Raw genomic sequence first — 12,392 nt, 5'->3', positions numbered from 1 at the left:
TCCTTTCAGATGGGAGAAAGACGGGGGGTATCCCCAGAGATGGGAGTAAGTCAGAGTATATCCCCTGAGATGGACATGAGACAGAGGGTATCCCCTGATATGGGAGTAAGACAGAGGGTATCCACTGATATGGGAATAAGACGGAGGGTATCCCATAAGATGTGACTAAGACGGAGGGTATCCCCAGAGATGGGAGTAAGAAAGAGCATATCCCCTGAAATGAAGTGAGACAGAGGGTATCCACTGCGAAGGGAGTAAGACAGAGGGTATTCCCAGAGATGAAAGTGAGAGAGACGGTATCCCTACAGATGGAAGTGAGACAGAGGGTATCCTCAGTGATGGAAGTGAGGCAGAAGGTATCCCCGGAGAGGAAGGTAAAACAGAGGGTATCCCCAGAGAGGAAGGTAAGACAGACGGTATTAGCGGCGATAGTATTGAGAGAAGGAAGTAAGATGGAGTCTATCCACATGGTTTAAAGTAAGTCAAGTGAAAGGATATCACCAAAATTGCAGTTTGGAGGGACTTCAATCTCATTATATTCACATCTTTAATTTCGACGCGATACATGTACGCGTGAAGATGGCCACCCCTACGGGGCCACCTTTTACTCACTGTCGAAGCTTCTAAATCGGAACCAAATGAAAACAAAGTAGCACCGCCCTAACATATTATTGTTGTGGATATTTTACACATTCCGTCGTTTGGGGGTATTGGCATGTACACCTCAACGGGTGTATCATAAAGAGTATATCTGGGTTTTGTGGGGATTTTCATTAGCTAAGATGGACATTTCCGAATCGAGGTGTTTAAAACAGAATCATTCAGAAAGCCGGTGGGTGATTGGCTCAATAATCCACAATCCGTCGTTTACATTGGATTGTCAAATTTTGCTCAGGGTTCTCATATGATGTGATCTCCTTTGGAGTGAGTGAGTGAGTTTGGTTTTACACAGCTTTTAGCAATATTCGGTGTGACGAGCGAACGCTTTAACCACTAGGCTACCCCCCCCCCCCCCCCCCCTCCCCCCCCCCCCCCCCCCGATCTCCTTTGGAAATGTGATTAGATTTACATGTGTAGTATCTGAGTACAATATCTGATTTTAAAACGGTACACTATAATCCACACACGATAAACACGATGTTTTCTTTATTTCTTCTTCAGATGACGGCTGTCTTAATTTGTGTAGTACATCCAAAAGGATCTTCAGTGGAAGCAATGTTACAATTCATCATTGGTCAGATTACCTTTTTGCTTACAATGGTACGAGATTAGAGTACACCGTAGGTAAATATCTTCTTTATTATCTTCTTTAACCCCTCCTTTCTCAAAACTAAACATAGTATTTGATTAAAATTAACCTTTTATATCTTCCAAATTATTAGATCTGTTTTAGATTTATTTCTTAATGTAATCATAAAAAATTCAAGATGAATTACTTGTTATAGGAATAAAATAAAATGTCAAAGTTCATAATCAATGGCAGGCCCTATCATTAAACACTATGACAATTGATCAAATCAAAATGTTTTTGTTCTCGTTTTTATACTTGGCGTGTCACATTTCCGCCAAACCCAGCATACAACAATTGGACAATATGTGGCATAATGCACGAAGTTTGTGTCATCAAATTTGCAAACATAACCACGTTTTCGTTATTTCGTCATTTTGGTCATTAAAATCCATGTATTATGTATATGATTTCGTTACAATAGCGAGATGACACGAAATGTTAATGCACATGTCGCTGCTGAAAATGGTTCTATCCCATTTATCAAACATGCCAACAAGGAAGGAATATATATATTGGATTGGATATATATATATATTAAAAATATATATATGCTTTTCAAAATAAGAAACACAAAGCCAGATTTGTGTGAGGTAGCCAAGATGTTGTGGAGAGAACATTTGGTCATTGTAGTCCTCTCAGTTATCGGTACATAGGAAAAGTCCAAGGTGGAGGTCAGCTACCATCAATAACGCGTATTTCCCCCGTTGGAATCGATAGCGGCCTGACATCTCCTGCCCATGGAAGAGACGAGTATGCGAATCACCTTCCTTGGATATGTGATTCTGTAGCCCACACTCTGCCTGCAACGCAAAAGCCAACTGCTGCAACGTCTGGGGTTGTGGTTGACGTCGGCGTAGCCGTCTATCCAATTCATCCCACAGGTGCTCTATCGGTTTCTAATCTGGGGTTCTGGAGGGCCAGGGGAGAACATCAATGTTGGTGTTGTATAGATGGGATGACAGGATCTTGTGATCCATGATGTCCTCTTGGAATACACCTTTGCCTTTGGCTGCAATTAGCAGGACATGTGGCAGGAGAATTTCGTTGATGTATCGTTGAGCCGTACGATTGCCCTGGATAGGGACCAAAACTGTCCTGCCATGATGAGGGATAACCGCCCACATCATAACGCTACTACCACCAAACATGTCCACTTCATGTACGCAGTTTCCGGCGTATCGTTCTCCCCGACGTCTGCAGACCCGTGCTCTTCCATTCCCTCGATCGGGGAGAAATCTCGATTTGTCGCTGAACCAGACATCTCTCCATCGCAGTTAACCACCAATGCAGTCGTTGTTGGCGATGTTGTCGACTCAATATGACGCGTCGAACAGAACGTCTTGCTCGTAGACCTGCTGCTCTTAAATGGTTTCGTACGGTCTGGTCGGAAAATCTGTGCAGTCCGGATATTTCTGATGTGGTTGAAGTGGCTGTGATCGTCTTTTCACGTATGTGGCGCAGTCGAATGTAGCGATCTTAGGCAGGGGTGGTTGCTCATAGGCTTCCCGAACTTGGCCGATCACGTGTTGACCCATGCTGTTGAAACCGATCCCATAGCCTTGTGATGGTGCTCGGCGCTACATTGAAAACACTGGCTTCAGCTGATCGGGATTCCCCAGCTAGCAAGCGGCATTTGACGCTGTTTCTTTGCACTTCTGTTAATCATGGCATGTTGTTGAGCTGTCACTGTTCGATTGACGTAGATGCCAGGCAATAAAAAACCTTGCATTTTAATACCGTTCATAGTACTGCTGCACGTGCAGCTCCATGGCCCATTTTTTACTGCACTGGGTGCGTTTTTCCGAATCGTACGTGTTTCCCGACTAATGGTTTGCATGTCCTGGTTGTGATCATTTGATCCCGGAAATTTGTCACTGACACTATAACACATTAAACCTCTTCATTTTGAACATCTTGGTCCGTAAATTTTGCTCTTATGGCCAACAATATCGGTTTTGTGTTTCTATTTTTGAAGAAAATAAAATATTATAATTCTGATTGGCTTGCGCCGTTCCGATGCACGGCGGCCTTCGAAAGAGGGACGAGCCGTCTTGTAGGTTACGGATACTCTCTCACCACATGTCTATTCCCGTTTCTCGTCTGCACAAAACATATCTCCTTGTTACGTTGTAGCGTTAAAAAGTAGCGTATTAGAACACTTAGAACATACACCTCGTATGGTGGAGTAATCCAGTTATATCACGGCGCGTCAGCTTAATGTGGGAGGAAAGCCAAAAGTGATGCAGGTGCCAGACGTTACCCATGGGTATGGTGTAAGGTGTAGCACGGGTATGGTGCTGAGAAACCTAGAAAGATAATCGGGGCGATTCGGGATTCGAACCCACAATCATAGGTTTCTGGCGTGCCGAAGGGACGCAACTCTGCAGAACGAATCGCGACGCCTTAGACGAATGGGCCACCCGTGCCTCCTATGATAAAGTAAACCTAACTAACTCACTCAAACGAAGAGGCCTTCTGCCTGGGTCACGACGGCGATGGTCATCACGTGACGATGTATAACAGTCGAATCGAGGCTTGTTCGACTCCCGTCCGACCTTGGCGCGTTGTGCGTGTTTTGGTCGTTACGAGTTGAGTTAAAATTAGGTTTAACGTCGCGTCAAAGATTATTGCACTCATTAAGCGACGTGCATGCACGTGCGCGTGCGTTTGGGGCTGCTTGTACTGGTCCGGACTGATGCCGATTTATAGTGCTAGCTCACAATGCCGCAGTTTAACATGAATAGCCACTCAGACACAGTGTACTGACTCCGAGCCGACCAGACCTTGTTTTAGCCCCTGAATGCCAAGCGCCAGACAGGGTAAAAAGAAGAACCATCTTTTAACGTCTTTTGGAATGACGCGGCCGGGGATGGAACCCCGGACCTTCCGCTCTCCGGGAGGGTGCTCTACCACTACACCACAGAGGGGATCTGGTCGTTACGAATAATAATGACGAAGAATAACGACCCCCGAAGCAATGGGCATAGTGAATCATAGTGGTATAATTTACGTTGTTCTTACTAATATTCCAGCTTTATGACGACGGTCTGAAGTAATCGAGTCTGGACCAGACAATCCAATATTTGCCATAATGGGCATCAAAACACACGCAACTGGAATACGACGACAAACATCTATCAGTTCCGTGAACATGCCCAACTGATCCACTTAGTTCCCTTTACAACAAGCATTGATTGCTGAAGAAAACTTCTAACCCAGATATTCACGGGAGAGGGAAGATGAAATGGGGTTTAAGGTCGTGTTCAGATTATTAGACTCATAACAAAGTGTTTGCGTGTGGCGGCCTTCATTAGTCCAGATTTCAGTCAGTTTTATAGTGCCACTGAGATAGAGCAGGCCCACTGAGATAGAGCAGGCCCACTGAGATATGTTGCTGTTGACCAGTCCTTGTTCTCGTCGGGCGCCAAGCACCATCATTTAACATAGTTTGGTATCATGCCACACTCAATAATATTCCAGCTATATGAGGGCGGTATGTTAATATTCGACCCACCTCCACCCCTACCAAACAAACAAAGAGGTAATGTCCTTGTGTGGATCAAACCTTTATTTCATGTACTTGTATTGGACGTCCGTTTCAGATTTTACTGACTGGACTCCGTGGAAGAGCAACGCCTGTTACTGTGACTGTACCACCAAACAACGCCTTGTCGACGACACTAGAACAAGGACTTGCCTCAAGGACAGCTGCATGGGCGAGACGAACCAGAAACGAAACCGGATCTGCAGAACCACGTGTAAGGATTGCGTCCTCGGGAATTAGGTAAAGCTTATGAACAATACAATGTTTGGTTCGAGACAGGATATGTTTAGGACTAATGCATGTAGGAAGAACAGAACAGAAACACAAGTTTTCACAGGATATCCAGCATGTTTCGCGAGGACATATGTTCTTTGAACAAACACGGGAACACATGACACCCCAACAGAGAGTTTTAACACCATTTTGATCACTGATGTGGCAAAGTTTGAAGTGTCCTACACCTGCCTAACTCAACACTTCCTGAAAGCGCCACCATTGCTGTAACCCGGATCAAACAACTTCTGATAAAGAGTCTCATGACACTGTTTTGAAATCGTCGTAGAAAGAACACATTCAATTGCACCGCAAAGGTGAAATCACACCAGAAGCTGGCGCTGATCGTCACAAAGAAAAATCTGGCTTTTGGAAATTTGAAATAAAAACTCTGGTCATGGTCTTGTGTATACATGCTTCTGAATACTTTACATGTATTGTCATTCTAAATCTGAATGCATAAATCTCGAATGCACAGAAGACATCATATGCAAAAAGAAAATCATGTTATTTTCGTCTCTTCTAAATGTCGTTATAAACCTCAAGTGACGGCATGCCTTTCTTGTCGGGCCAGGTTATACCTCTTAAAAGTAAAACCCCGGAAATCATGTTAATTAGCATTAGCTTCAATATGTGTACAGATTATGGAGGTATTAACGTGTAAGCAGGCGTGCATACCATGTAAATTCGCGTTGAGGATTTACGCAAAGCCTGTACGCCCGTTTATAACTACATAGCCGAAGTAAATACGTCAACAAAAATAACTCCACAGACTGCATATTTTCACCAGGAACAAACACAAACTGTAAACAATAATTATCATTGGCAGCAAGTGATCAAATATGTAACTGTTTTTGTTTTTCTAACTTATCAGACATTGATATGTGCAACAGCATCGGAACAGATTCTTCGTTTCTGAGAGCAATAGGCGAGAGGCGTTGTATCAATGAGATCAGTCTTCCTAGTATGGTACTTGTCGATCTCTGGATTTTTTAACGATTTTTATTGAATCTCGTGAAAAAATATTTTTGTCTGTTTTGTATAATGGAAGACGCCCTTTCATGTTTTACAGTTCCGGTCTGACAGAATACAAAGAATAATATTCTGAAAATGGATTCAAGATATGGTTGCGCATTCATCACTGACTAGAGAGGGATTCACAAAGCTGAAAATGTTTCGGTGCAAATACTGATATTTGAAAGTATTTCTAGGGGAAAATCAACACGGTATCTGCTTATATTATTTGAAGACATGTCTATCTTGGAGGGCCAACGACTTTTGCATTTTGTTTTCTTTTAACTTGCTTTCGGGATTTACAAAGAAATAAATCAAATGGTATACGTCTCCTGGCCTTCTTGGATTTGCTGTTGTGCACAAGTGAGCTAATATTAGTTATTCTGTCATGACATAAAAGAATGTTTGGGGTATCACGGGGCATCAAATGGTATCTAGTGGTATAGTGTCCGCCTGGGGAGCGGAAGACGCGGGTTTGATCCCCGGTCACATCATGCCAAATGACTTTAAAAGATGGTACTTGTTGTTACCCTGTCTGGCGCTCGGCATTAAGGGGCTAAACAGGGGCCATCTTCCCGAGGCAAGAGAGTTAACTGATTTTAAACGTCCTGTTTCCATCCTTGCCGAACTAGGCTGGAATTCGGGGGCTCGATCGTAGCGCCACCAGTGGCTATTATGAGTTATGTCCCTTCTAAGCCTCTGCTATGGACCAATCAGGTTCCATCTCTCGTATCAGCCGCGCCCAGTCAAGACGATCTGATCGATAATCAAGATCTATATTGTGATAAAACGGGTGTTACATCGTGAAGTGCACCAAATCAAGTGAGCACCTTGATTAAAAACATGAAGAGATTAGGAAAATATCTGTTGACAACGAGTTGGCGGTGCACATACTTTGCAAATCCTGCAATCGACCGAAATCTGCATGACAGTTTACGAACCGGATTTCGATTTCGGTGAGCTATTTTAATTGGACTATGCATAGAGTCGTTAGTCCAGCCAAAATATAACTCCATAATACCAGCCTTGATCGTCAAGGGAGGAAACTGGTCTGTTGTAGTCAATAAACTCTCTTGCCCTTGGAAGATGAACAGGGGCCGACGGAGTCATTATGCTGTGTCTGAGTGAGGTATTCTTGTTAAACTGCGGCATGGTATCTCAGTGGGATAGTACTATAAAATCGGTATTGGTCCGGACTAGAACAAACAACCACATACACACAAGTGCAATAATCATGAACGAGACGGTAAACCCCATTTTACCTCACCACACACCAAAAAGGCGAGTGTATGGATACATTCATAGCCTACATCATACATACACTAATGACTACAGATAACCCATCACAACTATAAAAGAACATTGTCGGATAGTTTGGGGGAGGATTTCGATGTCCTGGACCTTAAACCTGACTGGTTTGTGATGAGATGGCAACTAGTTAGTTAGTTTGTCTTGTCTGGGGATGAACATTTATAGACAACTTGGGCTGGCCCAGTTCACACAATTGATTCGGGAAGATGAAGTAGGTCAGCCAATCAGGTTGGCCCGCGGCTAATTCCGCTCGCCTTTCGTGACTTTTTTTCGAACTCAAATGTGTGTTTGACAACAAGTGAAGCATGTACAATATGCGGGAAGATGAGGAGTGACGCAGTGCATATTTTGTTCGGGCACTGACCATTATTGAGTTCCTATGGGAAAGGTGGCTCAGGGTCTACGAGAAACAGATTGATTTACTGAGTGCGTGAAACAGAAGTAGATAACAACACTGTCAATTGTTATGTGTTCTTACATGCGATTCCAAACCTATGAGTAGTGATGTTGAATTTTTCTCACTGAAGCAGTAGCGTGAATTCTCCTTCACCTGGTGATTTTGTTTGGAAACCCATTACATGAGAGACATGAACAGTTCTGTAAACATTACTGACTAACTGAGACATCAGATATTTTGTTAAAGCCTCGAATATTTTAATAATCCACAGAAACCTCCTATCCAGCAGGTGATATGTTTTGAACAAAAAACAATAGACTACAAAACGCAAATTGCTTCGCAGATTATTTGAATTCATTTTGCACTCTCCCTTCCCAAAAAAACTGTATCCGTGCTTTCTTGGCGCCTGTAATTGTTTGCACCAATTTATAGAACCGTTCGAAGTACCTTTTTAAATGTTATAGAGAGTGAGTGTGTGAGTGAGTGAGTTCGTCATAGTTTGGTTTAACACCGCTTTGAAAGTAGCGATTGCAGATATATATCAACTCCATGTGTGAGAAAGGTTCATAAAGATGCAGGATTCAGACATTTACCCATGGTATGGCTGAAATATTGCTGCGTGCGGCGTTAAACAACAAACAAGCAAACAAATTCTGACGTTTACCACTTTTGTTTAAAACCATAATCACAATGTTATGATTCGGAAACCAGTTTGTTATAAGTCAGATCAATTCGTAGTCCTGAACCATTCGTCAGATAAAATCCGATGACATATAAGAGATAACGTCAGTGTTTTGAGGTTCTACCATGACGACAACTACACATGGTACACAGGTCAGCGATCTCAGAACGTTCCGAAAAGGAGTCACAGATCTTGATATGTGGAACACATTTTACTCAAGTTTAAGATGAATTACTTATATTCCTCCCCGATCGCCCCTATGATAATAGAAAACGTTTACACAAGACAATAACCCGTTTCGATAATCCACCCAAACATATTGCATTTGGTGCAAAAGGCGAGATAGCTGTGCCAATTCTGACAAATTGATTTTGACGTTAAAAGATAGATGTGTAAGTATTTCTATAGTACCGCATTTTTTAATATAATATGCCGCCATAGATCAAAGAATACGTTTTTCCTTTTTCCTGATTTATTTGTGTTGAATAGTGGTGTACCATCATGTTTAGACAGAATGAAACATTTCTGCGATTCAAAAACATTAAAGCAGATTCTTTGTTTTATTTTATATAAAATATGGCAAGGAGGCGGCTGGCTCTTCCTTAAAACAATTGGCAAAAATATATACATCACTACGATTGTGCTTTCACTCTTTCCCCACTATTCCCAGCAAGACCTCGATGGAAGAAATCAATAGAGGGTTGAGAATCATTACCAAGGGGCCATGCAGAGTGTACAGGTTAGCATCCCAGTAACGTGGAATGTCACATCAAGAGCAGGCTGCAGTGTGCACTCAACCTCACCTTTTTGTCACAGAGCAAACGCGTTTTTACCTCATAATTCATCCCTCATTCATTTGAAAAACAATTGAGAACAAGAGTAAATTATAATATTCTTATTCTGATGTTGATCCTGTTATTCGTTTGAATCTGTTAGCGACAAAATATGCAAACAGACTCGAGTTTGTTTGAAGCACTTTGACCTGTTGCAGATGTCAATGTCCACTTCATCTAACAAAAGACTGGAGCCATGGGGTAGCTCAGTGGTTAAAGCGTTCTCTCGTTACGCCAAAGATCCGGTTTGATTCCCCTCTTGGGTACAATTTGTGAAGCCCATTTCTGGTGTACCCCGCCGTGATAGACTAACGTGTTTGAGTAGTAGTGGTGGTAGTAGTGGCCGTAGTAGTGGTAGTGGAAGTAGTAGTAGTAGGAGGAGGAGGAGGAGCAGTAGCAGTAGTATTAGTAGTGGTAGTAGTATTCGCCGTAGTAGTGGTAGTGGTAGTAGTAGAAGTAGTAGGAGCAGTAGTAGTGGTAGTAGTAGTGGTAGTAGTAGTAGCAGTAGAAGTGGTAGCAGTAGTAGTAGCAGATGTAGTAGTAGTAGTAGTAGTAGTGGTAGTATTAGTATAAGTAATAGTGGTAGTAGTAGTAGTAGTTGTAGTCGTAGTCGGAGTAGTAGTAGAAGTGGTAGTACTAGTAGCATTAGTGGTAGCAGTACTACTACTTGTAGTAGTAGTAGTAGAAGCAGTGGTAGTCGTAGTAGTAGTAGTAGTAGAAGAAGTAGCAGTAGTGGTAGCAGTAGTAGTAGTAGTAGTAGTAGTAAAAGTAGCAGTGGTAGTTGTAGTTGTAGTAGTAGTAGTAGTAGTAGTAGCAGTTGTAGTAGTAGAAGTAGTAGTAGTAGTAGTAGTAGTAGTAGCAGCAGTAGTAGTGGTAGTAGTAGTAGTAGTCATCGATGTCGGCAGTTATGGTTATGTTACTCTACTTCAGTCAGAAACAATATATGCACCTCAATTTAATTTACAAACTGTTCATAAGTCGGGTGTGGAGGAGTCGAGGTCAATATTCCACGCGTGTTCTGTCGTGGGTTTTCTGCCTACTTCCCCACATCTTGGCCGGACATGTTTGCTGTATAAACCATGTCACACTCGAGGAGACATTTATGTCATACACTTTTTGACAGGGTAGATGAATGTGCGGTATTTCATGGGAATCCCATGTTTATATTTGGCTGAATCGTGATACCTACAAATGTTCCTGCTGTGTTAATGCTAGGCTAGCACTTTGTCGGTAATGGATCACACTTATTTTGGGGTATATTTTTGTAGTGAAGTGTTATTCTACCGACTAGAGTCATATTCATCAAGCAGAAAATATCATTAAACTTAAACCCCTCCCCATAAGAACCCTCTCCCCGACCATCACCAACACCAACACACACAAGAAATACAAAATACATATACTGAACCGCAAAAGAAGCATGACCCCAAGTAACATTGCATGAAAAATTATCAACTAAATGTCTGGGTATTTTTTGTCAAAGTTTCTAAAATTTAACATTAAAATTGTCCGGAAAAATGAAATTTGATGAAAAAAATAAAGCAGATGACAATAAAACTGATGGCCCAAACGCATCACGGCAATGGCCATGGTAATCCGATGCACGTGAGTTCCGTGCAAATTAAAATCCGCATGCGTTCCCACTTTCTTGCCCTATAAAACATCACCGAGATCGGATAACATGCATCCGTTATTGAATTGCTACCACACGCCAAGATTGACAAGAAATCAGCGACACCAAGCCTTTGGACGATTGCAAGCTGGACAATATACAGGCTCCAGCAACGGTACCAGACCACCAACAATACAGATGACCGGCAACCACTCGACGTCAGGATCGTCAGATTGTGCGACAGCATCTTCAAGATCGCTTTGTTACTGCTGCAGAAACTGCCAGAGGACACTACCTTCAAATACTCTGTTTTTTTGTCTGTTGCTTGTTTAACGCCGCACTCACCAATATTCCAGCTATATGACGGCGGTCTGTAAATATCCGTAAATATGCGTTTTTCCGAATCGTACGTGTTTCCCGTCTAATGGTTTGCATGTCCTTGTTGTGATCATTCTGATCCAGGACATTTGTCACTGACACTATAGCACATGAAACCTCTTCATTTTGCACCTCTTGGTCCGCTTAGTTTGCCTTTATGGCCAAAGATATCCGTATTGCGTTTCTTTTGAAAAAGTATATTAAGGCGCACATTCCAGGTAAACTTGCAGTGTTTAGTTTCTGTCTATGAAAGATGAGAACAGCCTTTTAGAAATGATATTATATGAAAAGGGGTTATCGCGCTTATGTGATGGTAAATATCCTGTATTGGGAACAACAATAAATATTTAACATCATGTATTAGGAATAAACATTGTATATACCGACTCCTGAGAAAACCTTTATTTCAGGGTCTGTGAGAGAGACTAACCTATGTATACTGATCCAAATTAAAAACTTCACAATCCTAAAATTTTAACATTTGGACCAGTTATCATTGTGGGCCCTTATTGTGTATTTAAACAGTAATGGCCACGTATTGTGTTCAGATAACACCCGTTTTTGTGCAGGTGAATCGATCAAAATCATGTGCACAGCACTATAGTGGCAAAAGTGTTTTTTCACGTGCAACTGGTCACGTGGCCATAATACCGCACGTGTTTTCAGCCATACTTGATAGCAGTCATTAACAAAAAAAGAAAAACACAAGAAAACAAAGTCTTTACGGCCATTTGTCATGCCACACCTTTCAAATGTGCAATGTGAACGTGCCATCGGCATGTTGCAGACAGGAACGTCCGCAGCTCAAGTCGCAAGGACGATGGGTTGTAGTCGACAGACTGTTTATGATTTACAGACGCGCCTACAGCAAACGGGTACCAGTGCTGATCGCCCTCGGCCAGGTCGACCACGTCTGACCACACAAGCTGAGGAACGTCAGATTGTCTCACGTCACCTCCGTAACCGATTTTTGACGGCTACATCAACCAGAAATGAACTGTTTAGGGTAAGACTGAGTTCGCAAACAGTCTGAGAACTGCTCACCTTCAAGTAGGAA

The 12,392-nt window shown here is 42.3% G+C and overlaps 1 protein-coding gene across 2 annotated transcripts in view; it reads left to right on the top strand.

The window, feature by feature from the left end:
• Positions 1-6,436, top strand: part of LOC139448266 (uncharacterized) — a 28,886-nt gene extending 22,450 nt beyond the window's left edge. For both annotated transcript variants that reach the window (XM_071229797.1, XM_071229798.1), the window contains exons 6-8: positions 1,162-1,284; positions 4,894-5,075; positions 6,181-6,436. In XM_071229797.1, coding sequence (XP_071085898.1) covers positions 1,162-1,284; positions 4,894-5,075 — 305 coding nt within the window. In that variant the 3' untranslated portion in view covers positions 6,181-6,436. The remainder of the gene's footprint in view (positions 1-1,161; positions 1,285-4,893; positions 5,076-6,180) is intronic.
• The last annotated feature ends 5,956 nt before the right edge of the window (positions 6,437-12,392 follow it).

The sequence above is a fragment of the Haliotis cracherodii genome, unplaced genomic scaffold (genome assembly GCF_022045235.1).
Source record: "Haliotis cracherodii isolate W230 unplaced genomic scaffold, xgHalCrac1.p SCAF_7, whole genome shotgun sequence".
Classification (NCBI taxonomy): Eukaryota; Metazoa; Mollusca; class Gastropoda; order Lepetellida; family Haliotidae; genus Haliotis; species Haliotis cracherodii.
Note: the sequence above shows the minus strand (reverse complement) of the source record. Positions and strands in the feature narration are given on the sequence as shown.